Source organism: Hemicordylus capensis, chromosome 6 (genome assembly GCF_027244095.1).
Source record: "Hemicordylus capensis ecotype Gifberg chromosome 6, rHemCap1.1.pri, whole genome shotgun sequence".
Lineage (NCBI taxonomy): Eukaryota > Metazoa > Chordata > Lepidosauria > Squamata > Cordylidae > Hemicordylus > Hemicordylus capensis.
Genome location: NC_069662.1, coordinates 74,941,405 through 74,969,024, shown reverse-complemented (window position 1 = coordinate 74,969,024; position 27,620 = coordinate 74,941,405). Strand labels below are relative to the sequence as shown.

Here is a 27,620-nt window from a genome sequence, read left to right as displayed (position 1 = left end):
ATCCTGTTGCTGTGCCTCTGAGCCCTCACTAGCAGGCGAATCCTCCTGTTCTGACTTTTCTGAGTCAGAAGTATGAGCCATGACTCCTATGAAGTCTATTGATCTGGCCGGTTGAAGCTTGGACTTGGCCCAATTGTCTTGAATTCTCAAGTCTTGCAGGAGCTGGAGAGTGAATTTGATCTGAGATTCCAATTTGGCTCTGTTACTGTGTACTAAGAGCCAATCGTCTAGTTATGGAAAAACAGTGATCTCCTGTGTTCTTAAATAGGCGATAATCACTGACATACACTTGGTGAAGACTCTGGGCACTGTAGATAAGCTGAAGGGCAGCACCCTTTATTGGAACGCTAAATTTCCTATTGCAAATCTTAGTAACTTGCAATGGTTACCCTGAATCTCAATATGAAAATACACATCCTTGAGATATAACATGGCAAGCCACTCCTCCTTGGCTAGGAGCGGAAGAATTCCCTTCAACATTGTCATACAGAATTTTTGCGTATCCACATATTGATTCAGGTTGCGGAGATCCATGATATCTCTGAGTTCTCTGCCCTTCTTGTGGACGAGGAAATAGCGAGAGTAGAAACTTCTCAGTCAGTCTGTTCACCGCACCGGATCTATCTCACCTTTTTCCAACAGGGCATGCACTTCTTGCCACAGGGCCTGGGTTGGAGGAGTAGACTTGATGTCCTCAAAAAGTTATGAACTCGATGGCATAGCCAGAGTTAATAATTCGTAAGACCCACTAGTCGGATGTTATCTGGTACCATGCCAAGGCATGACTGGCCAGTCTGATGATGTTGGGTGGCAAACGAGGTGGAATCGAAGGCATGTCATAGACAGTCAGTGCATTGGTGTTGAAGGCGTCGGCCAGTGATAATGGTGCAAGTGGTGGACAGTCTCCTAGATCAAAGAGACTGCTTGGTACTGTCCTTGCTAGTACGAGGGCCTTGGTTTTTGTTTCGTTGGGCATAACTCTTTTTATGATAGGGTTTAAAAGGTTTTCTATAGTCTTCCCGGTCCTGGTATTTAAAACTGGAGCATTGACGTTGTCTTTTTTCTCTCAGCCATGACGTTTCCGATGACAAAGCCTTGGAAAAACAGTCGCCAAAAATAGTCAACTCACAGTCCTAAGTCTAGAATACTGAAATCTGTCCGAAGTCCAACCTTTTGGACTTCTTTGAGAGTGTCAACAAGTATGTGGATAAAGGTGATCCAGTTGACATAGTCTACCTGGACTTCCAAAAAGCTTTTGACAAAGTTCCTCATCAAAGACTCCTGAGGAAACTTAGCTGTCATGGAATAAAGGGACAAGTACATGTGTGGATTGCTAACTGGTTGAAAGACAGGAAACAGAGGGTAGGTATAAATGGAGAGTTTTCACAATGGAGGGAAGTAAGAAGTGGGGTCCCCCAGGGATCTGTACTGGGACCGGTGCTTTTTAATTTATTCATAAATGATCTAGAAGCAGGGGTAAGCAGCGATGTGGCCAAATTTGCAGATGATAACAAACTCTTCCGGGTAGTGAAATCCAAAACGGATTGTGAGCAGCTCCAAAAGGATCTCTCCAAACTGGGGGAGTGGGCGACAAAATGGCAAATGCGGTTCAATGTTAGCAAGTGTAAAGTGATGCACATTGGGACAAAAAACCCCAACTTCAAGTGTATGCTGATGGGATCTGAGCTGTCGGTGACGGACCAGGAAAGGGATCTTGGGGTCGTGGTTGACAGCTCGTTGAAAGTGTCTATTCAATGTGCGGCAGCTGTGAAAAAGGCAAATTCCATGCTAGGGATCATTAGGAAGGGGATTGAAAATAAAACGGCTAACATTATAATGCCCTTATACAAAACTATGGTGCAACCACACTTGGAGTACTGCGTACAATTCTGGTCACCACATCTTAAAAAGCACATTGTTGAACTGGAGAAGGTACAGAAGAGGGCAACCAAGATGATCAGGGGCCTAGAGCACCTTTCTTACGAGGCAAGACTACAACACCTGGGGCTTTTTAGTTTAGAAAAAAGACGACTGCGGGGAGACACGATAGAGGTCTATAAAATCATGCATGGCGTGGAGAAAGTGGAGAGAGAGAGATTCTTTTCCCTCTCACACAACACTAGAACCAGGGGTCACTCCATGAAATTGATTGCCAGGAGGTCTAGGACCAACAAACGGAAGTACTTTTTCACACAACGCGTGATCCACTTGTGGAACTCTCTGCCACAGGATGTGGTGACGGCCAACAACCTGGATGGCTTTAAGAGGGGTTTGGATGACTTCATGGAGGAGAGGTCTATCAATGGCTACTAGTCAGAGGGCTGTGGGCCACCTCCAGCCTCAAGGGTGTGCCTCTGAGTACCAGTTGCAGGGGAGTAATGGCAGGAGACAGGGCACGCCCTCAACTCCTGCCTGTGGCTTCCAGCGGCATCTGGTGGGCCACTGTGCGAAACAGGATGCTGGACTAGATGGGCCTTGAGCCTGATCCAGCAGGGCTGTTCTTATGTTCTTATGTAAGTAATCAATCAAGTCCAAGGGGAAAAGGCGAAGAATAGTCGAGTCATTGTCCAAAAATCAAACACTACAAATCTATCCGAAGTAACATTTTCTTTTCTATAAACTGAGGGGCAATGAACCAGAGGTCTCAATGCATCAGCGGTCGAAAAAGACAAAATGGCACCCGACTGCCAAGAAAAGCAAGGCACAGGTCACGTGCACAGCAGGGACGGGCACCAAAGAGGAGCTAGTTAATCCATCCGAGAGGTCCCTGCAAAGGCGCAGTAACCCATTTCTCATGATGACAACATATCACTTCCAGATCTTATCTGTTTCATGAAGAACAATTTGCTTCTCTGTAAGTGATATTCCACAAGTGGTCCTCTGTACAGACACACACACACACACACACACACACACACACACACACACACACACACACTTACTTCTACATCTGCACAGAACTAACCTTGGAACATTCTAGGACTCTAATCCCTTCTTCTTTAATGAAGTTTGAAGCTAACTGCACAGGGGCATGAGAAGTGCTTTCCCACTGAATGTCTTCAGATCATCACAATGACAGCCCAGCAAAGAAGAGATGTTACAATGGAAGTGGATTGCATGACTCTATAGATGACCACTCAGATAGCAACCTGCAACAACCTGCTTTTCTTCTTCATAGTGTCTCCACAATCTCATATAGTGATTGATTGATTGATTAAGTGCCGTCAAGTTGGTGTCGACTCTTAGCACCCACATAGATAGATTCTGTCCAATTTGTCCAAACGTCTCTCAATGGTGCATTCATTGCTGCCATAATCGAATCCAGCCACCCTACTGCTGGTCGTCCTCTTCTTCTCTTTCCTTCAACTTTCCCCAGCATTATGGACTTCTCAAGGGAGCTGGATCTTCACATAATGTGTCCAAAGTATGATAGTTTGAGCCTGGTCATTTGTGCCTCGAGTGAAAATTCTGGATTGATTTGTTCTACGATCCATTTGTTTGTTTTCCTAGCTGTTCATGGTATCCTCAAAAGTATTCTTCACCACCTAAGTTCAAAAGTGTCAATACTTTTTCTAGCTTGCCTCTTCAAAGTCCAGCTTTCACATCCATAGAGTGTCATGGGGAAAACCATTGTCTGAACGATTCTAATCTTTGTAGATATAGACACGTCAAGGCATCTAAATATCCTTTCCAAGGCCTTCATTGCAACCCTACCAAGTGCTAATCTGTGGTGTATTTCTTGACTGCTGGATCCTTTACTGTTGATGGTCGATCCTAAAAGGCAGAAGTTATCCACCACTTCAACGTCTTCATTATCAATTTTGAGGCTGGTTGCTATACCCATTGTCATTAGTTTAGTCTTCTTTACATTTAATTGTGGTCCCATTTTTAGACTGTGTTCCTTGACTTTCATTACTAGAGCTTGCAGATTATCCACATTTTCAGCTATCAGAGTGGTGTCATCAGCATAGTGCAAGTTATTGATGTTTTTTCCTCCAACTTTAAAACCACACTCATCTTCTTCTAATCCAGCTTCTCTCAGTATATGTTCAGGATATAAATTGAACAAATAAGGAGAAAGTAGACAGCCTTGTCTTACTCCTTTGCCAATCTGGAACCAGTCTGTTTCACCATGTTCCGTCTAGACTGTGGCTTCCTGTCCTGTCTATAGGTTTCTCAAGAGAACAATGAGATGTTCTGGGATGCCCATTTTCCTAAGGATATCCCACAACATTTTATTTATGTATTTACTTATTGATTTATACATTTTATATCCTGCTCTTCCTTCAAGGAGCCCAGAGCAGTGTACTACATACTTAGGTTTCTTCTCACAACAAACCTGTGAAGTAGGTTAGGCTGCGAGAGAAGTGACTGACCCAGAGTCACCCAGAAAATATCATGGCTGAGTGGGGATTTGAACTCGGGTCTTCCCGGTCCTAGTCCAGCACTCTAACCACTACAGCAATCAACACAATCAAAGGCTTTTCTGCAGTCAATAAAGCACATATTGACTTCTTTCTGGTATTCTTTGGCTTTCTCAGTTATCTAGTGTGCATCACCAATGATGTCTCTTGTTCCTCGGCCTTTTCTGAAACCAGCTTGGACATCTGGCATTTCCCTTTCCACTTAGGCCTCTAATCTGCATTGAATGATCCTGAGCATTATTTTGCTAGCATGTGAAATTAAGGATATTGTGCAATTGTTTGCTCAATCTGTTAAGTCTCCTTTCTTTGGTATGGGTATTGTTCGAGGAGAGATTTACTCCCTGTATTGCTCATCTCTTGGTTAGGTATTTTCACCAGACACCAGTGTAAAAGTTTCAAACAAAGCTTTATTTCATTGCTAGCAAAAGCTTTTGGGTGCGGCTGCCCCCAGTCTGGCAGGCCATCCATCTTTTATACTCTGCCATAAAGAACTTTTGCACCTGTGCATAGTATACAACCCAAAGTGTTACTTTAACCCCAAAGGTTCCGATTTGCTTCCAAGTGCTATATTTCCCACTTACACTCTCAAGACATCTGGCTTGTGGCCTTGGCCTGGTTTCCCCTCCCTGTTGAGACATACTTTTAAGCAGTGCCATCGCATGGAGGGATCTACCAACAACTGCAAGTGACATTGATAGGGCATGTATCATAGTTAGCTAAGTGCTGTTCAAACCAATTGTGCTTTTTGGCTGTTGAAGCAAGTTGCAAATAATATTCCAACACTATCTAGACTGACCTCTTCCAATCTATTGGCCACTGTGTCATTCTCCAAATTTGCTGGCATAGTTTGGTTAAAGCCTTGACTGATTCTTCTTCTGTTGCCTGCCATATTTCTGTAGCTATTCCATCAATTTCTGCACCCTTCTGACTTGGTAATGTCCGGAGTGCTGATCTAACTTCATCTTCCCATACTAGGGGTTCTTGCACGTAGGGAATATCTTCTAGAGTATCTTGGATGTTGATGTCCCTGCTGTACAGATTTTCAGTATACTCCTTCCATCTCTGTTTGATCTTATCTGAATCAGTTACTCTCTGTCCTTTGGCATCCCTTAACATACCAATTTGAAGTTGGAACCTCCTTCTGAGTTCAGAGATCTTTTGGAAAACTTTCTTTGTGTCTCCGTGTCTATTTCCATCCTCGAGGTCTTTATAGATGTCATTGTAGTACTGCTCCTTGTCTCTACTAATAGCTTTCTGAAATTCCCCATTAAGTTCCTTCCTGAGGTCTGTCTTTCTTCTTCTTCCTCTTCATAGTCTCTCTGCAATCCCATATTGTATGAAGATTATAAAGGCTGAGACAATTAAGCACTTTCTACAAGTACTGTGTAAAGATGTGATAGCCTTTCCTGGCTCTAGTGCAGTTGAAAAAAGGCTGTTGTGCTTGAGAAAGGGCACAACAGCCTTACCTAGATAGATAAAAAGCCTATTCAGTAGACCTATCCAGACATTTGTTTTAAAAGGCTGTACAGCCATTGCAAAGTGAGCAAGAAGTCCCACCCCAGTTCATCACTCACCCTGCTGCCCATTCTCCCATTTACCACAGTGTTTATGTGAAGAAGCAAACGCCATAACCTTAATAGCGGGCATTTCCATGATCAGCAGGCTTGGGCTAACTTGGCTGATAGCCTAGCTGGAGGGCAATTGAATCAACCTCCCATACTTTACCAACAAGGAATACTTTACTGGTAAAATTCTTGATAGACGGTAATGCCAACTCTTTTTTCGTTTCAAAATCTTTCAAAACTGATGTTCAAAAACTATTGAACAATGGGGGAAATCACCAAACCACCCCCTTTGTGGAATAGTAATGCCATTATGCCATGAACTAACTAAATTATGCCGTGAACTAACTAATTTAGAAACACAAATTGTGGTTGGTGGTGGCTGCATCACCAATTAGACTTCATGTTCTGGAAATGAAATCAGTTATTCCTGCAACAAAAATAACTGCCCTCCTCCCTGTCCCAAACTAAATGGACGCAATCATTCCAATAATTTAGCAATAACTGGCCCTTCCACCCCACCCTGCCCCACACTTTTAAAGTGAGGTACAAGATAAAATGGACTAGAGAATCTGAGAGATTATAATTCTGCAACCAACTCTCTAGTTACGTCTGCCAGACCCAGTTCCAGCTGAAGTGGGCTTTAGTTCATTTATTGAACCATTCTGTGGCACCTCAAGGACAAATAGATTTACTGTGACAGTAAAATTGGGCAATATCTTTACTGAGACCTACTAAAAAAGACACAAAACTATGTAAGCTTTCTACAGAATTCTTCATCAGGCAGCACATTAAAAAGAGAGATGCGATGGGTGACAGAATTTAGACTTGATGTAAAACAACTTCAGCATCTGGCATTTAAGTAAGCTAGTGAAGAATGCATTGTCATGTTTAAACTTTGTATTTGTTTATATTAGTTTATGAAACATGGAAATGAGGACCCCATTTGCAGGAATCCTGTAATTTGCAAGTGAAATCAACAGTATATATATTTGTCAATAATAAAATCTTAATGTACTGGTATATTAAGTTTGATGTCAATATAGATGATTTTTGAACACACTGTATGCATATCTAGCATTTTTTCCAAATGAGGAAAAAAAATTACATTCACACAGGATATAGTGAAAAGAAAGAGCGTAGAGGGCCTCAAGAGAACATTCTGTCACCAGGGCCTCTCAGTATCTTAAAGAAGTCCTGGCTGTGGTCCCTTAGGTAGTCTAACAGCTGGCCAGTTTTGAGTGTCTATACCTGTACTGAGTTCCTGAGACAGGAGCGGAATTACGTTAGTGTATCACCTACCTTGTTGCCTATTAGCTGTCTGGTGTTTAGAAACCATTCATGGTTGATTTCCCTGGTTTTGCTCAATTTATCTAATACTGTATTGTTGAGACATGGCAGATGAAACCCATGAAATTGACATTGTGGACATTGTGTCAGTTTCACAGATCTAGGGATACAGTTGGAAATGCGCCTGAATTTAGTTAAGATCCCCACTGCTTGTTTATGTAGAACTGGGTAGCTAGCTACAATTACCCAGTTGGCAATTACCCAGATAAACTTGCCCCCAAGTAGCAGGAAGGGATGTGTGAAACGATTCGGGAACAAAATGATTTGTACCCGAATCTGGCCGATTCTGGCGATTTGTAGACAAAACAAATCACCCCTATCCTCAATTGCCCAGATTCGGGTACAAAACAAATCACCCCAGATTTGGACCCCCAAAATTTGGAGATTTGACCATTTGGCCATTTTGTGGCCAAAGTGGGTTGGGTGGTAGTGCCCAATGGGTGGAGGCTAACACAAATTTCAAAGAAATTGGGCAAAGGGGCCACAACCTGCTCTGGGCCACCCTGGTGGAGCTATAAGGTTGCTGAAATCCCCATTATTCCCTTTGAGGAAAAGCTTAAAGCTTTTCGCACATCCAAATTCAAACATTCTTTTAAAATAACCCCTTTGCCCAATTTCTTTGAAATTTGGGTGGTAGTTTCCACCCATTGGGCACTACCACCCACCCCACTCTTTTGGCCCCGGAACCCCTTTTTAATCCAAATCAATTCAGATTCAGAAAATTCTGGTACAAATCGAATCTGGGGTGATTCGGGGGCAGATTTGGACTCAAAACCAATTGAGGGTGATCCGATTTGGACACAAATCAAAATGAAAAAAATGATTTGTTCACATCTCTAGTAGCAGGACAAATTAGAATTAGCATCTCCAACGAGTTAATGTGCATCCTTTCTGGGCTTTTCCAGGGGTCATTGACCAATACAGCCCAACAATGAGTGCCCCAGACCCAAAGAGAAGCATCTGTGGAGCTGAATAAGAAGCCCTGGAATGGAATCCATCTTGCCACCAGAGGGGAGAATGTAGAACAGGGAGAGGAATGAGGAACCTCACTGAGGATGGAACACCTGAAAAAACCAAATTTGCAACAAGTACTTGTGAAGATGGGAAACACCATTCAATGAACCCAGTCACTGATATGATTCTAAATGGCACTGAATTGTATTTATTTATTTACAAATATATTCCACTTTTCCTCCAAGGAGCTCAGAGCAGTAGACTTCATGCAGTGTACATGGTTATGTTTATCCTTACAACAACCCTGTGAGGTAGGTTAGGCTGGGATATACATGGTGCAGAGTCACCCAGTAAGTTTCATGATTAAATGGGGATTCAAACTCGGGTCTTCCTGGTCCTAGTCCAACACTTCAACCAATATGCTATGCTGGCTCTGCAATGTGGTGTTTGCAAGGGTTCCTCCGGAAATCCCAAACCAGAGGTTTTAGGTTGACGGCTCATTGTTGTGGGAGTGGGTACACTCAGTATGGGAATTTAGAACCACTCCTATGAACTGGACTGCTTGGGTTGGGGTAAGATGAGATTCATTCTGGTTAATTAAAGGCCCAGTGACGTAAGCAAGCATATCATAGCTTGAATTACATGGCACAGAGAACTAGTCATCAATCCTACTTGGAGCTAGCTATCTACACAGACCTGAATCACTTCATGGAGCAGGAAGGCAGCTATTCGAAAAACATGCATTTGTTGAAGATACAAGGTGCTATGGACAAATAAAAACAAGTATTTGGTACTGGTAAGCAAGTACTTGGTAATTCATGAATTATTGTTCTGCATGATGACTAATGCAAATGTTTCTTCCACAGTTCTTTATTCACAAAGAAAATCAGCCTTTTATAAAATAAACATAAATTCAGACTTAAAGAGATTACTGATTTTCAGTTTTCATTTTAAATCAGTTTTTCAAAAAGATATTCAACGCTTAACATTAAAAACCTGATTTTTTTAAAAAAAATCAGATGTTTAAAAATCATCTGTTTTCTCCACCCTGTAACCAAGACTGGAATGGCCAGTACCTAAACAGCACTGGAAGACTGGCTGGATCTTGTACACTGTTGAATCAGGTTTGTCATGAGAAGAGCCCTGGTCCCTTGTGAAAATCCTTGAGTTGCTTAGTATCTACGTTTTTAGGCTGCTAAGAGAAGTGGACTCTTTGCGGCCCCAAGCTGAGAGTGGCTGATACCACCAGCAACAGATAGGGTCAGATACAGATACAGCTTGTGTCCTGTACTATTACTGATGGGAGAGGAGGAGGCCTGGCAGACTATATTCCGAGTCCCATCAGTTAGTCTGTCACAGTGGTGGTGAATGCCATCTCCCACAAAGAGCTTGAAGCCTCAATGATCAGTTCTGAAGAGCCTGTTTGAAAAGCTCCATGCAATGGCAACACAAATTCACTCAATTAAGTACTAATCATGACCAACAGGCTCGAGGACTTTGCCTCTGTAAGTACAGAATTTTTTGATACAACTAGCCCAAAGGAAAGAAAACAATAGCAAAGCCCAAGTCGAGGAAAAGGGGCTATTAATGAGGAAGAAGAAATGAAATCAATTGCTAACACTTATTGTGAAAAGAAAACTCATGGAGAATGTTCTTTGTAGTGTTGCTGTAGTGGCAGAAAATAACTGAGAGGGGTGATACTGCTCCTTGGAGCATCTACATTTAACCTCATACTACCCTTGAGGTGGGGAGACATGAGAATCACATTTCTAGTTATAGAATGTTCCAAGGTTTGTTCTACTCAGTTACAGAATTCATATGTAGAATTGTACAGAGACCATGATGAAGAACTAAACTTTTACAGGGATAATAAAAGCAAAGGTGTTGGGTTTTATTTTACCTTGTTCTTGTCCTGTGTATCTACTTCTCCTGGTGCCATATATTTTAGTAACAAAGATAAGCACTTTGGATTCTTGTGCCGAGTAGTTAAGTGTAAAGGAGTAATTTCTTCTAAATCCTTCTTCATCCAGTTTGCTCTACGAGCAAGTAAAAGTTTCATAAACCGATAGTTTCCCTGAATAATTTAACAGAGGGAGAAAAAGGTTGATTAAAACTAAGAAAGTATTGTTTGTTAGTTTCACAAGCCGTCATTTATAGTTTATAGTTTATTAATCCAGGGTGTGAGGAGTACTGTACTTGCAGTGCATGTTCTAGCTCTTTGAATCTCTATATGTAAATTTGGTCTATCTTTGCAACAAATCTGCATGCACTATGTTCACACAATTACCCCTACAAAAGATTCCCAACAAAGAAGCCATGATGCTACAGTTTTCATTTCAGTTTTCAATATTTAGCTAGCACTGTAAATATGCATGTCACACTCAACTATACATGATGACTGGGCTAGAAATTTAGTTAAGAGATCTATCTGTCCCATGTGCCTTTTATACATCCTCTCTAGGGACCATCACCTACATTGCTTGGAACAGCATAGCTTGGGCTGAGCTATTCTTGGTGATAAAAGATTTATCCCAGATGGCTAACAGTCACAAATTCAGTGTAAGTGGCAGTAAGCAAAATCAAGCTTTTTCTCATAGTCAGGAACAGGAAACACCTGAACACAAGAGGGGGACTTGCATCTGTGAGCCACTGTTCCCAGTGAATAATGAAGGACCTGTATAACAGAAGGAGGATCATCAAGCACCAACAATGGCACACTATCCTTTTGCGAGCAAGAATCACAGTCATAAGAATCACAAAAGCACAGCTGAGCTGAAAGTGGGTCCTTGAAGCTACGACATGGGCCCACAAGTCACAAAAGGAATACAGTTCTCTTTGTTGTGGACTTTTGTACACTTATATTGTCAGTTGCTCTTTTAACAAGCTAGTTTCCATGATTACATCACAAAAGAATTCATGATCATGATTACATCACAAAAAAATTCAGTACTACTTTTCAGATATTTTATTTATTTATCATATTTCTATACTGCCTGACATGTTCATCCCTAGGTGGTGTTCATAAGATTTATATACCGCCCTTCCAAAAATGGCTCAGGGAGGTTTACAATTATGATATAAAATCAATTAAAATCAATCAAAAGAAAACAGGTGTGTCTTAAGGGTCTTTAAAAAATAGTCAGAGATGGAGAAACTGTGATTTTAACTGTAAGTACATTCCAGAGCGTCTGGGCAGCCACAGAGAAAGCCTAGCCCTGAGTAGCCACCAAATAAGCCAGTAGTAGCCGTAACTGGACCTCCCCAGATGATCTTAATAGGTGACAGGGTTCATGACAAAGGAGGCACTCTCTTAAATACCCTGGACCCAAGACGTTCAGGGCTTTAAAGGTAATAACCAGCACTTTGTATTTCGCTTGGAAACATATTGGCAGCCAGTGCAGTTCTTTTAAGGTTGGTGTTATATGGTCTGTTCATGCTATCCTAGAGACCAGTCTGGCTGCCACATTCTGCACCAACTGTAGTTTCTGGACTATGTAGAAAGGCAGCCCCATGTATTACAGTAGTCAAGCCTGGAGTTTACCAGGATAGTGTTATACTCATTGTATACTCTATATAATGGCATACTCCCACAAGATAGTGAAGGGGGCATCAGCAAAGCAGTCCATTCACTAACCTTGCAAGCTGTGGTAATTGCCATCTGGAAGGGTGTCTTGAGAGAGAGCAGTTTAAGCGAAGTTGATGAAAATGGCTGCAAGGGATCTTCAGTAAGGGTGGAGAGCACAAGAGAGAGACTCCAGGAAAGAACAGGTTTCCGTACTGCTGGAAAAGGATTAAGGCCTTTTAGGAATCTCTTGCAGTCAGGATGAGGAAATAATGTTTTAGAGTTCAAACCTGAGTGCATCACAGAGAGGGCCGATATGTGGACCTGTATAGACAAAATGGAAAGGCCTGAGACTTTTAGGGAGGTCAGATATAACAGGACCTGGCGTACGGAGGCTGTGGTGGTTCAAAGTTTTTAGCCTCTGCATAGGTGACAAACCTTTTCCATTTGCAGAAATACTTCCGCCTGGTGGAAGGCTCTCTCTTGTACAGCAAGGTCTGATCTAGATGTTCACCCTCCAGGCAGTCATGTTCAGTGTGCGAATGTTGTGGTGAAGAACCTTGCCAGTATTCTGTGAGAGGAACTGAGGGCACTAAGGAAGGTGAAGGCCCCCAAATAGGTGGAATAGGGGGAACCATGGCTGTCTCGGCCACCACAGCATGAGTATTATGCATCTTGTCTTTTGTTGAAGGATTTTGCTTACAACACAGGACAGGAGTGGGAAAGGTGGGGAAAAGTAATACAGGTGCACATCCCAGGGGATCTGGAAGGCATCCCCTAGGGATCCCTTCCCCACAGCCACCCTTGAGCAAAAGAGTGGACATTTCTTGTTGAGGGAGTAGCAAAAAGGTCCACTTGGGGAGTCCCCCATTGATGGAAAAAAGTGGAAAGGACATTGTCAGTGACTTCCCACTCATGTTGGCAGGAAAGATCCATCTCTCTGCTGAGGCTGTCGGCCAGAGAGCTGCCAGTGCCCTTGATGTGAAGGGTCAGTGGGTAAATATGCTTTATGCACCAGAATCAGAGTTGTATTGTCAGGTTGCAAAGACATTGTGCCGCCCTTGGACTGTGCCACCCTGGTGACTGATATAAGCTATAATGGTGTTGTTGTCCAGCAGGACCTGGACTGTCTGGCCTCTTAATAGTGGTAGGAAGAGCTTCATGGTTAGAATGACAGCCAGAAGCAGTAGAACATTTATGTGGAGAAGGGAGTGATGATGGTTCCAGAGCCTTGGGTCCGCTGTCCTGCACAGTGAGCACCCCATCCTGTCAAAGAGGCGGCTGTTGTGAGAGATAATGTGGCGACAAGAGGATGGAAGGATATGCCTGTTGTGAGATTCTCTACCAGGGTCCACCACGACAGGGAGTCCAATACTAATTGTGGTAGCAGGAGCTACATGTGTTGGCTGTCCACATTTTGCCTTAAGTTGGAGAGCAGCCAGATTTGGAGAGGTTGCATGTGAAACCTGGGATGTTGAATGGTGGTCATGCAAGAAGCCATCGGGCCTAAGAGGCACTGGATGGATTGAGCTTCTTGAAGTTGATTGGAATGGAAATAATGGATAATGTTTAGAACAGAGTCTTGCCTTTCCTGAGGAAGGAAGGCATGTTTCAACAAAGTGTCCAATGTAGCCAATGTATACCAGGGTCTTTTGAGGCATCAGGACAGACTTCATGAGATTCAACAATGTGAGTACCAGCTGGATATGGCTCATTAGCAAGGATTTGTCTGGGGAGGTGATCAGCCAGTTGTCCAAGAACGGGAATATCAAGATGCCCTGCATCCTGAGATGTGTGATGGTGGTGCTCATACACTTGGTAAAGACGTGTGGAGCTGTGGAGAGGTCAAATAGAAGGACTGCATATTGGTAGACTTGGTCACCTACAGTGAATTGGAGGTACTTTCTGTGCCTTGGGCAAATCCCCACATGGAAATAGGTCTAGCATGTTGTTGACTCCTGGCGACCAGAGAGTCATGTAGTTTTCTTTGGTAGAATGCAGGAGATGTTTACTATTGCCATCTGCCCACACAGTATGAGATGATGCTTTTCAGCTTTTTCCTTTATCACTGCTGCCCAATATAGGGGTTATTTTGGAAGTACTTTGAGTAAAAACCTGCCCATTGGTCTCTTTGCAAAACAGGTACTATTGCCCCTTAGGACAATAGCTCTTGGACTTCCACTAGCAATGCAGGAGTTGGTGGGGTGGGTTTTATACCTAGGAAGGGAGGAGGGGAGTGGAATTCTATGGTGTAGCCAGTAGAAATTATACTTAGCACGCAGGCATCAGAGGGGATAAGACGCCAAACTGGAAGAAAAGGTGCAAGTCTTATGGGTACAGAAGGTCCAGTGGGCAGGGAAATCAGAGGCACTGCTTAGGTTCGTCTTGGAGTTTTCCCTTGGAGTGAGGCTTGTTTCTCTGCAGGAAAGGGCATTTATGGGAGAACTGGAAAGGTCTCATCATCTCTCCGGTCAGAGTGGTCAAGTGGGTATCTGGGCCTGTCATACCATTTGAAGCACTGAGGGTAGGTTTGAGGGGCCAAAGTTGAAGTGAAGGTTTTGGTTATAAACTTCAGTTTTTTCATGTGCTCCATGGTGTCATCAATTTGGGTGCTGAACAGGCCTTCCCCATCAAAAGGGAAGCCTTCCATTTTATCCCTCACATCAGGTTGCAAAAATGAGGAGCATAACCATGCATAATGCCTCAAGGAGATGGAACTAGCCAATGTGTTTCCATCTCTGTTTCCATCAGGTGCTTGTTTGTGCTTAGACCAAGTTGGCTGACTTGCGATGTCAGCCAACTTTTGACAGAAGCTCTTTGTTTTAGCTAGGATAGGGTCAGATGCACTTTGTAAACTGTCCTTGAAACCTTCCCAAAGTGAATAATGAAACTTTGACATGCATGCCAAGTAGCTGGTGATTTTCATTGAGATGGAGGAGGAAGAGTAGATTTTCCTTCCTACGGTATAAAGTTTCCAGCCCTCCTTATCCGTAAGAACAGAGTATTTCTGCCCAGATTGGCTGCCCATAGCACAGTTCACGACAAGAGAATTTGGTGTGGGGTGCTTGAAGAGAAATTTGCAGTTGTCCTCCTGCAGTTGGTAGTAATGCTCCAATCTCTTGAAGGTAAGGAGAAGGGAGCTGCTATGTTGATTTTGCAGAATTTATTAGTACTGTCAGCATGGGGAGTGCAGCATGTTGGGATATGGAGGCAGCTGCTACGAAATCATAGACCAGATCATTGACTGCATGGACTGGAGAATTCAGTTGGAGGTCGGGGACCTTTGCCATCTCAGCCACCTGAATCTGATAGGATTTGGTTTCCAATTGGTGAGTTTGAAGGATGATTTGGAATACTGTCAATATGGTGAGGGATCTGAGGGTTCTCAGTATAAACCGATACACTGCTTGATTCCGAAGTACAGTCATCATCAGATGGAGGCTTCTTTAAGCCTGGTGTGGGGCCTTCAGAGCCCCTGGGTAGTACAGGTGCCTCAGCAGGGGGAATCTTTGGCACTGGAACAGCAGGTTGCAGTTCAGCCAGTAGAACAAGTAATAGAGGCACAGGAGTTGGATCTAGTGGACACTTGAAGGAAGCGTCTGTAGGAGGCCATGGTACAGAATGTTGAAGCATTATCAATGGAGATGTTGAAGGGGTCTTTGGAATCTCCATGGCACCCAAACTATTGTATTCATCTATGTCAAGGCAATGGAGTGAACAGCTTCTTGGTGGACCTTAACGGTATAGTTATTGAAGAGGCCAGGAAAAGTACCTCCATAGGTCAGTGTTGAGAGGTCGCTGAAGGAGCAGGAGGATGAGTGGTGGAGATTGGCAGAGTCACTGATGTTGATGATGGAATTCCTGTAGATGTCGATGGCATCAAAGCAATGTCATCAACCCTGATGTCAAAAGGAACTAGCTAATGTGAGGGAGGTGCTGTAGAAGCATCTTTGATGATCTTGGGCAAAAAGGACAATGAGTATGAAGGATACCTTGGTCATTGAACAGTCAATGGAGAAGGCATTTGAATGGCAGTCTAATTCTAAGTCAACGATCCAGCCCAAGGACAAGTCAAAGACAAAGAATGGCCCCACATTGTGCTGGGTAAGGATGTGCAAACTGGCTCGAGGTCGAGCTGGTTTGCCATCAAACCAGCTCATCTCAAGGGCTCGCCCTCCAGTTGGACAGGGCCCAGTTTGACTTGGGGCCAGTTTGGGGTTCTAAAGTGTTTTTTTTTTAAATCACCACCAGGTTCGGTGGCCTCCAAGGGGTGCTGCCACGGCTGCAGAGTCTCCAGTAGTTCCCCCTCCCCCACCGGCCTCCCCCCAGTCTTTTATGGGCCAGTTCAGCCCATTTTCTGGCTGCTTTGGCTCTCTCCTCGGTCACGATGGCTGTTTTGGAGACCATCACACATGTGCCCTGGCCATTTGCGTGGCAGCCTCCAAAATGGCCATTGTGACCATGGGTAAAACCAAAATGGCCTGAAAATGGGCCAAACCAGCCCACAGAAGACTAGAGGGAGGGGGGACTGCTGAACACCTCCTCATGACCACAGCAGCACCCACCTGGAGGCAGCCAAACCCAGTGGTAAATTAAAACAAAATTTTAGAGCAGGGGTTGTAGTTCAGGATGCCAAAACTGAATATGCGTGGTCTGGTTCAAGTTTGGTTCAGACTTAAACTGAAACGGGCAAACTGGTTTTGTGCACCCTAGTGCTGGGTGTCAAGGTTGAAGACTGTACCAGTTTCAGAATAGGCATCAGCAAGCTGGACTTCAGTGGTGTCAAGTGTACTGATGTTGGCAACATCGAATACCCTGCTTTGTGGTATTTGGAATGAGAGGAGGATTCTGCTTCTTCAAGCATTTATGGTCATCCTTTGACACATCATGGCACGTTTTAAAAGTAGCCTGTGAGGTCAGGGAAGCAGATGTCAATGGAGCCAAAGTCAGCTTTGACATGATTGGCAATATTGGAGAGTGCGACCTTGGCATTGACGGTCAAAGGGTCTGTTTGTAAATGGCGGCTTGAAGATGCAATTCTCTACTTTTGGGAGTCTGTTTTGAAAAAGATAGACAAATCTTGCATGTATGGGTGTCATGATCTTCCCCGAAGCAGAACAAACATTGGTTGTGCTTGTCTGAAGAGGTGAGGGCCCCAGGGCAAATAGATCAGCATTTAAAGCTTTTTTTTTTTTTAAAGAGTCCATTAGCAGCCAAGTTGAAGGGGTAAGGCAGGGTATAGCAAAAAAAAAAAAAAAAAAAAGGTCCAAGGTCAGAGAAACAAATAAGGAATAAGGCAGATAATGGTCTAAAAACAGTCCAAGGCCAGATAAACCCTCACACAGCAGAGTATGCTCTGATGGTAAAGAAGTTTAGCCCAAGAGATTATCTGGAGACAGTAGGTTGAGTAGGTTGTTCAAAAATCAAAAAAGATTTATTAAGAAATGAAAACATCACACACTAAGGAAGAGATAATGAATAGCATATCCAAACAGGCACTAGCCTTCAACAACAACTGAACAGTTTTAACTAACTGACCAAGACAGACCTATTAACATCTCAGCATGCCTGTAGCGGCCAGAAGAGGTTATTGTGGTGCTAAGAGCAATGCTTTCGAATTCTCACTTCTAACACAGACTAAACATAAGAATGCGCAGATCCATTATTACAAATAAAGACCTGAAAAATGAGCATCTCACAAAGCCCGTTTTCCTGGCCAGGTAACTAAGCAAAATAGAACACTCATTCTTCTTAAAAAACCAAAACCAAAATACCACCCTTTAAAATGCTATTTTAACTGTTAAAATTATTTTACAATTAATATTTTAGGGGCAATCTATCCAAATGTACAAAATTCAGAACATGAGTTGCATCTTAGTCATGGATTTTGCTGAAATTTAGCAGAGTCATTTAGCAGAGAAATTTAGCAGAGTCATGTTGAGATGTATCTACAACCAACATTTTTAAAACTCTGTTGTTATTGAGGACAGTCTCACACACACCCTAACTGTACAAAGTCACATTTCTCATAAAAGGTGAGCTCATTCCTTCTGCCACAGAATGAGCTGTATTCTGCTTTAAAAAGTCAGTGGCTAACAAATCACTTGCAGAAGGATGATGTGCTAGTACAAAGTTGTTGCACTAGCTACTAGCAGTACATCTGGAGCAGTGGTCCCTCTAATTTTTTCCATCTCTGTGCGGAATGAGTTATGTTCTGGGCAGCAGTATCAAGGCAGTGTGTGCACATGTGCATTCAGAGGTGCCCCTTCCTGATTCAACCTGAGTGGGGTCTAAAATTAACTGAGTGGACATTAAAAAAATTTGTGAGCACATGCATGTGTGCACGCCTTAGAAGGAACACTGGTCTGGAGCTTGTGTTCAATTCTAGTACTGCAGAACTGCAAACATGCAGTAGCTGCACAACCTGTGGAATGTCTCATTTGTGAAAGAGCACAATTCAGAAAATACCAATTTTTAATGGAACGATATGATTTTCTTGCTCAAGCACACCTTTGTTCTCTACACAAGTGCTTTGTTAGGATGTCCGCCACTATTCTATTAGGCTAAATCCCTTGCAGGCTTGTTGTGAGGACACAGTGGGAGCCAGTTTCTTGGAGGATGAGCAGGATACAAATCTTAAGAATGATCATTTTTGCTGTTGCAGAAACAGCTTTTCCAAAAGGGAACTGGGAAATGCATCATTTCCTATGAGACCCTGTAGCAAAGTTGGTTCAAATTGGTTAGGCAGTTCATAACTTAGCCCAACTGCACCTCAAACATTCACATGTCCGCCATCTTGAATTGGGTTGGATGACATCATCACAAACCATGCGGTTGAGGTGTTCCAACTATAACAAATTTGGTTCAAATCAGTTTGGTGGTCCACAAGTTAGCCCACTTGCACCTCAAACGTTTACGTGTCCACCATCTTGGATGGGGGTTTATGACATCATACAAACTATGCCATTGAAGTATCCCTATGTGTCTCTACAGATGTAGCAAATTTGGTTCAAATCGGTTAGGTCAGTCATTCCAAACTGGGAGGCTCCAGATGTTGCTGAACTACAGCTCCCATCATCCCCAGCCACAATAAATTGTAGCTGGGGCTGATGGGAGTTGTATTTCAGCAACATCTGGAGCCTCCCAGATTGGGAACCACTGGGTTAGGCTGTTCACAAATTAGCCAACTTGTGCCTCAAAAGTTTATGCATCCATCTTCTTGAATTGGGGTGGATGGCATCAACACAAACTAAGCTGTTGAGGTGTCCTTACGTATTGCTACAACTGTACCCGATTTGATTCATATTGGTCCAGGCATTGCGAAGTTGATTGGAGGAGGAGGGAAACACACATGGATGGACAAATGGACACACACACACACGGAATGCTGGGTCAAGGGTGATCTTGTAAGCCTACTGGAAAGTAGGCTAAAAATCCAAACGAACAAGATGGACTAAAGGCTATGTGTGAGAGACAAAGAGAAAATAAATTTGACTGATTATTTGAGGTGAAAGCCTCTCAAAGTGGTTCACATACAATTAAAAATAGAAAATAATCAAATCTTCTGACTGCTGGTGGTGGAGGTTCTTAATGCTGCAGCACGTCTGATTTGAATAGGCCCCCATTCAAAAATGCCACTAGGAAAACCTGGCAGCAAATTATAGCTAACAGAGAGAGGATTTCTCTTCCATTAGACCACAGGTGTAAGAGTGGACTACAACATGTCCACCAGCACTCCCACTTTCAGAAATCAGTCATGCCAGAAGGGCTGAGCGCAGAGGCAGATGCTTGGCTGGGAGTCCCATGGTAACCTTCTGGCTTAGTGCTCATCAGCAAGCCTAATTCTGAAACCACACTGGGTTCTAGAAGCAGGGCTAGTGGTTCTGGGGTTTACTGGACAGCAAACACAAGGTGGCAAACCTGAAGTCCAAGTTGCCTAGAGTCTGGAACTCAGGTAGAAAAGGCTTAGAGTAAAAAGCATTTCTCAGAAAGTAGAATCCAGGAGCTTACAAAGACAGAAAAATTAATGCACCAGAATTTTAGTGTGGGTGGGGTCAGAGGAAGCACAGGGGTGAGTCTTCATTGTTTAACTGGAGCCTTTTTGCTCCTGTGTCTTCAAGAGGAAAAATTTAAGTAGTAACTAGAAGTTGCTCTGATTACAAGAAGAAAAATTTAAGTACTGTAGTAACTAGAAGTTGCTCTGATTGCTCTAATGCAGTGGTTGATCCTTTGGAACCTCTTTCTGTGAACTGACATAACTAAAGCTATTAAATATATATATTTGCACACAGCAAATAATGTGCATGGAAATTCCTGAAACTGGATATTTCTTAAATGTTGGGCTACCCATTACTACTGTATTTGTCTAATTTTGGCATACAGTATTCTTAAGATTCTGAGCCTCAAAATAAGGTCTTCATTTTTATAGGGCGTCGTCCTGTCCTCAATGATAGTTTCTTTGCAACACATATACATGACTCCGCAAAATTTCAGCAAAAGCCATGACTAATTTTTGTTGCTTTGGTGTGGCAACACCCTTTATTATTTCATTATTTACGCTGTAAATCCAAAAACCAGTAACTTAACCTAAAATCCTTAGCAAACTTATTTGAAAATAAGTTTAGCTGAAATCTGCATGGAAGATTCCACAGAAATTTATATAGGTTTGGGATTTTTTGCTACCCTTTATAGAATACTGTACACATAACCTTTTCCAAAAAGCAACACTGACAATTCTCTAGCTGAAAGTTATTTTTTCTAAAAAGGTGCTTTTGGCCTCAATGGTATGATTGCTCTATCTCCTCAGGAGAATATCTCATTTCATCTTCTTGGTGCAGGAATCTCCTGAAGAGAGAACTGACAGACCTACACAAAGAGTTTTGAGAGGGTTTTTTTTAACATTATACTACTATTTCTCTATTTTATATTATCTCTCTAGATGTTATATTTTCTTCTCCACAAAAACTACTAAAATATAATCTTGTTCCAAAGCATGGAAACTCTTCAAACCAATGAGATTCCTATTATGAATTTTGTAGAAGTCTCTTAATTGACTTCTGAGCATATGATATATATTTGCATCTACAGAGCTAATGTTTTGCATTTGGTTTTGTTTTAGTAATGACATTGGAAGAAGAGAGTTCCTTTGCTCTTAAGAAATATTTTAATTAATTACAGGATTTATTATCCCATTGTTAATTCAGAAAATTGCTTCATTCTCTGAATATTTATTCAGTTTATTCAAATTCCTGTAACTAGATTTAATATCAAAGTATGCTATTATACTATTCAAGAGAAGTCGCCCCCCACCGACTGAATATACTGTATGGTTCATAGACAATCCTTCTATGGACTAATTGCTACCAGATGGTCTCCGAGATTTTAATATGTGGCAAGTATTTCTGGGTAAACATTCTTACCTTCTTTGGGTACAGGTTGGTTAGTATGCTTGAACGAAGATTTTCTGCAGCAGTGTTATTCATGGGCATCCATAGAACATTGTCCAGGGGCATGGACAAATATACACAAAGTATGTAAATAGAAACCAAAACACAACAGGTCGCATCCAGCATTAATCCTGCTTAGAGCAGACCCATTGAAATATCTGGACTTAAGTTAGTTATAACTAAAGCAGGCTGCAAACCTATACCCACTTACCAGGGAGTAAGTCCCACTGAATTCAATGGAACTTACTTCTGAGTAGACATGCACAGGGCAATCCTATACCCAGCTACTCAGCAAGAGGGTTGGGAAAGGGGGGTAGGCAGTGATAATGAGGCTGGGGCAGCAATCCCAGGCAAGGGGGTGATGTTAGGGGCAAGGTGGGGGTGTCCTCACCTATTGCTTCATAGCATACATGCTGTACGAAGCTGTTGCCTCAATTTGCCTAATGGGGAAGCCACCCCGATTTAAACATTCTCTCCCAAGCAAAAGGCCTCTAGACATCACAGAACTGTGGTAATCTCCCAATTAAAAGATGTTTTAAAATAATTTCAGATCCTAGCTAATTCTAGCTAAGATTTTTTAACTTTTCAGTTTCTTTTTTAAATTAACCAAGCGGCAAAGGTCCAAAACCAAAGCAAGAAAGCTGATATTCTGTCAGTTAAATAACTATAGTCGAGGTGGGGGTGTCAGTCTTCAATATTAGTTACAAATTCAATACATGCGAGTACCTGACACACCCTGTGAGAAAATGGATGCCTAGCTATGCAGATACATCTGGAGGATACATAAATAATTAGGGGAAAAATACAAAATGCATGAGTATAACAGAAATAAAAATGATTGTTTTGTTTCAGTTCAGTTTATTGAGATCTTTGATCAAAAACACAATCCAGATCAAATGAAAGAAACGCGGATAGATACCAATATAAACATATACATGCATATACACATGTAGAATCTGTTACATAAAAGATTGAGATAAAAGAGTATAGGATAAAACAAAAATTTTAAAACAAAAGAAAAAGGAGCGCCGATTAAAATTGACCATTTCGGACATACCATGATTGGATTTTAGTCGCAGTCATACAGAATTTGGCTACTGAGTGCAAGATATAAGTGTGTTTATCAGAAAGAAATAAGTTTATATAAAATTCATCTGAATTGTCAGGGTATCTAAGAATGAGAGAAGCAATATATTTGGAACGCAGCTCATGATAGAAAAACAATACAGAAGCACGTGGCCAACTGTCTCAATATTCCCCTTTCCACAAGGGCACAGTCTCTCCATGTAGGGGACTCTCCTATGCCTACCCTCCAGTACTACAGTACTGAGTAGTACTCCAGCTGAGCCAATGCCAGGGGTCTTCTGTGTGCTCAATATATCAGGTCATACAGATATTTAGCTGGTTTTTGTGAGGGCTTAGTAGCTCCAAGTCTTGCAAGGCTTGGCGCCTGGCTTAAATCTGTCTAGTGTTCTATATCAATAAGACGCCTCTTAAGGATCACCTTAGCGTTATGATAGCCTAGAGGGAGAAGATATTCCACTGACAACCTATATGACTTTAGCTTTTCAGTAATTAGATGCATCCAATCAGAGGGATGTTCATCCTTAAAAATTAGGGGAGCTAGGCCAGAAAGGGAAAAAATCAATTTCAACCAAAAGTTGAAAATATAAGTCCAGGCACAGGATCCAAGCTTGACAAACCCGCTTCCAAATGCAGCTTAGCATTTGACACACAGCAGGGGGTTGAAAAGATATCCCTAATGAACTTAGATTGGACCCTCTCAAGTGGATGGAAATCACTGTATATACAGATCTGAGAGCTATAAAGAAGCTGTGGAATAACTTTGGCTTGAAAAACCTTGAAGGCAGCTGGGACATATCTACCCCCCCGAAGAAAAAAAGAATCTCAAGATTGCGTTGGTTGATCTCTGAGCATTTGTAACATTGTAATTTGTTTGCTCTTTCCAGCTACCTGATGCCTGGAAAATGACCCCCAGATATTTATTGAGTTGTCTGGGCTACACTAATCCCATTGATTTGCCATTTGTGCATCATGGGTTTTCTGGCAAACATTATGACCTTTGTCTTCTGATGGTTAATGGAAAGCAGGTTTTCATAACAATAGTTAGCTAGAGCTCTCAACATTTTCCTCATCCCCACCAAAGACCATGACAGGGACATGGCATCATCTGCATAGAGGAGTATGGATAAATGTCTACTGCCCAATTTTGGTGGATGAAATTCCAGATTAGAGAGTCTATCCACCATGTCATCAATATAATAATTAAACAGTAGTGGGGCTGATATACAACCCTGTCTAACCCCCCTCTCAGCACCAACTGGGCTTGTTAAATGGCCCTGTGGGTTGCGATACACTCTTAAGTAGGAGCCCTTGTGAAGATTTTTTATTAACAAAAGCAACCTTTGGGTGACTGAAGAATTTGATAGTTTCTAGCATAATCTGTCACGAGAAATGTGATCAAAGGCTACTTTAAAGGCAACAAAGATGGCATAGAGTGCACCCCTTGGCTTGTTCTTGTACTTATTAAGTGCCTCAGGATCAAGCCCTGGTCAAGCTCTAAAGTCTGTCTGCTCATCTGCCAGTACACTTTCTTGGTCAAACCCATCAAGGAGTTTCCTATATGGCATAAGGTTTACCAATTATGGAGAGAAGGCTAATTGGTCTATAGTTAGCTTGGTCAGTTTTGTTTCCTTTTTTAACCATCGGGATAATTATAGACAAGCCCCAATAGTGAGATTTACATGCAATTTGGTTAAAAGATATAAAGGGTGATGATAATACTAGAGACCACCATGCCAAATTAGATTTAATCAGTTCAATGGGGACAAAATCACTGCCTGGTGCCTTCTCAGAACTTTGTTGCCCAACCAGTTCATTAATCCCCCCCAGGAGTAACAGAGGGCCATTTGGGGGTGGGAGGATGCACCTTATTCTATCGCTTTAGGACCATCTGCAACAGCCATAAAGTGGGTGTCCCAAGAATCACAGAAAAAAAATAATCTGGCCCCAGTCAGCAGCCATCAATGTGGACTGATAGGGAAATTGCATCTTCTCTGCCCTAGCAAGGGGAAGATCAGGCTAGCCATGGCCATTGGATCAACAGGTGTTGGGAGCCTGCCTGAACAATCAGTTGTCCAGGGACTGCAGAAATGATGGAGAAGAACAATCTCACACTGATCATCTCCCAGCATAAACATATAGAACTGAAAGCTGATGTTGGGAAAGAATTGTTTTGGAGGTGTTCATGGAATTTTATACCTTTTTTTTTTGTTGGGGTGGGGTCCTGCTTTTCTTCTTTTTCTCTCATGTCAAACCTTTAATATTGTGTAAGCCGCTCACAGCCTTTGGGAGGAGAAGACTATAATTAAAGTAAGATTTAAATAAGCTAAACTGATTAAGACACCAGCAGTAATCTAAAAGAAGTTTGAAAGAGACACTTTAACAATTAATATATCTAATATGAAGACAGTAAGTGCCTCATACTAAAAGACTGAATGACCATCAGGGTTAACAGCAAAGTGAAGGTATTTTAAAAATATATTAGACAAACAGAATGCTAACTATATTAATTTGTAGAAGAAGATGGTATAGGCATAATTGTTCATAGATATTTCTGCCACTTATTTGGCAAAAAGAATATATTCCATATGATGCTGCAAAGAGAATAAAATTTACCATCTGCAGTCAGAGAGGACATACAACAGCACCTGCTAAAATTAGTCATTTATAAAATCAAAGTGATAACGTATTTAAGAGTCTGAACAGAACTTGCCTGAAGAGGTTTCTAAATACCTAAATGCTAATTTTTAAGGTCTAAAAAATCTAAGAGAAATTCCTGCCAAAGGAATGAAATTCACTATAATGTATATAATAAAAATAAATAGTAGCAGCTCTGCAACAAGGATAGATTCTAACCTGATCAACCATCTCCGTTACAAGATCCCACCTACATTGGTGCTCATTTAAAGGAGACTGTACGCAAGGTAAACAATGGAGATCTAAGATTTCGGAGGTTAACAGTTTCATGGACCAGTTGAACATTCTGGGAATCATACCTGAAAGGAAGCTAAGGGACATATCCCAAGGGATGACCAAATAAGATGGACAGATGGGATACAGTTCAAGGTGAAGTACAGAACCCAGCAGTGAGCAGGTTCCAGGAACAAGCAAGACCAGGAATGAAGGTCAAGGTCTGGAGTGGACAAAGTAAACCACAAGGCTGATGGCATGCAACATAGCACTGTCAAGCAGCAGCAAAACAGATTACATCCATTTGATTAGACAAGGACATGTAGCAATACAAATATGTCTATAAACGGGGGTGGGGGAGAGTAAACACAACAATGAGTATTGTGGCACCTGCAGGACTAACCCATTTATTGTAGCACAAGTTTTCACTGATTATAGGCCATTTCATGAGATGCATGAAGTGTTATCTCAGTTGATGGCAGAGGTGGAGAGAGAGAGAGAGAGAGAGAGAGAGAGAGAGAGAGAGAGAGAGAGAGAGAGGAGTGACGCCAAATAGCCATGAAATGCAAGAGCTACCATCCACGTCAATCTTATAAGCACAGTAACAATTCACAACTGCATTATTGATTTTAAAAATCCTCATCGCTCAGGTTAATTCATATATAATGTGACAGTAATCCATAATACCAATTCAAACCTCATGCAAATACAGTCAAAAATATTGATAAATTCTAATTCAGCCATCTCAGGTCGTACTTTGCCTTTGTTGAAAAATGGCAACTTTCAGGTCAGCAGCAGAGTGCAATAGATTTTAGAGTTGGAAGGGATCTTGGAGGTCTTCTAGTCCAGTCTCCTGAAAGATTAAAAATGTTCCCTCACTGGTTTCTGAAGATTGCCATTTTAATGTCAGTTTTGTGCCCATTTATTTCTCTGCGTAGCATCTGAAGAATTTGCTCTATGTAGACAGCAAAAGAGCACTGCTGACAGGTGATGGCATATATAACACTGGAGTCTAAGTAGGTGAATGAACCCCTGATTGTATGACTGATATAATGTTCTTAGATCTTGTAATAATGTTGCTTGAATGGAACTAGAGACAGAGTTGGAATCTGGGTTTGTTTCAAAATCTAATTCCTGTGTTTTTGTCGTTGTTGTATAGTCTGTTGATGGTAGGGATGTGCCAAATCGCAATTTGGCTGTCAAATCATGGGGCACATCTCTTTAAAACCAAGGGCTTACACAGCATCTTGAAAGCAGAGGAGAGCAGGTCCCACACTTGCTCCCCCTCCACTCGCCACCACTGCCATCATCCTGGCGTTCCCACTGCCCAGTGTTCCCAGCTGCCCCTGTACAACACCGGCATGCACATGGCCTCAGCGTATGGTTGCTGACCATGCAAATGGCTGGCTGTGCATGCTCAGAGACCATGTGCATGCTGGCATCATGCAGGGGCAGCTGGGAGATGCCCTGCTGGCACGTGGGCATAGTTGGGGGGGGGCACTGGGATGTCGGCAATGGTGGCAAGCAGAGGAGGAGCAGATATGTACCTGCTCTTCTCCACTTTAAAAGTTCTGTGCAAGCCCTCGGCTCCTGATCAAGCTAATACAATTCTGGGACAACATATTCAAGATATTGAATCAAAGAAGAGAGAAATAAACTCCCTAATTGTATTAAGAACTGGTGGGTCACCTCAACTTTAGCTCTGGCAATCTATTTTTATAATCTGACATGTCCAATCCATTGGAGAGCCTTCACTGTAGCTTGTTATAATGTTATCCCATCAGCTTGGTTGGAGGAGAGCTATAAAAGGATACTTTATCACATACCTAAGTGTTCTTGTGGATCAGATGAAGCTGAAAATTTGGCTCAAATTCTAAAGGTTAAAGTGTGCCACTGAGTCGGTGTCAACTCCTGGCTACCACAGAGCCCTGTGGTTGTCTTTGGTAGAATAAAGGAGGGTTTACCATTGCCATCTCCCACACAGTATGAGATGATGCCTTTCAGCATCTTCCTTTATCGCTGCTGCCCAATATAGGTGTTTCCTGTAGTCTGGGAACATACCAGCAGGGATTTGAACCGGCAACCTCTTGTTCACTAAGCACCATTGTAAATTTTATAGCACGGCATGTAGCAAACTGGTTTTACTCCTTTTAGATAACTTACCGGGAAAACCAATTGATTTTTATGTAACCTATCTTCTTGCAGATAAGACTATATTTGTTACCTCTTGTGTTGCTAAATTTTGTGCCATTACACACAAGATCTGTCAAGTAATGATGAAGGCTCTCCCTATCAGTTACGTAAAGATGTGTTCCTGATTTGGATAAAA

General features: G+C 42.2%; 1 protein-coding gene across 15 annotated transcripts in view; it reads right to left on the bottom strand.

Annotated features, from left to right (window-relative positions):
• Window positions 1-27,620, bottom strand: part of INVS (inversin) — a 210,454-nt gene that overhangs the window by 109,723 nt on the left and 73,111 nt on the right. For 13 of the 15 annotated variants that reach the window (XM_053262830.1, XM_053262833.1, XM_053262831.1 and 10 more), the window contains one exon: window positions 10,191-10,364. In XM_053262830.1, coding sequence (XP_053118805.1) covers window positions 10,191-10,364 — 174 coding nt within the window. Of the gene's footprint in view, window positions 1-8,986; window positions 9,054-10,190; window positions 10,365-24,580; window positions 24,664-27,620 lie in introns of those variants that run through there. The other 2 variants (XM_053262827.1, XM_053262829.1) reach the window with 2 other exon arrangements.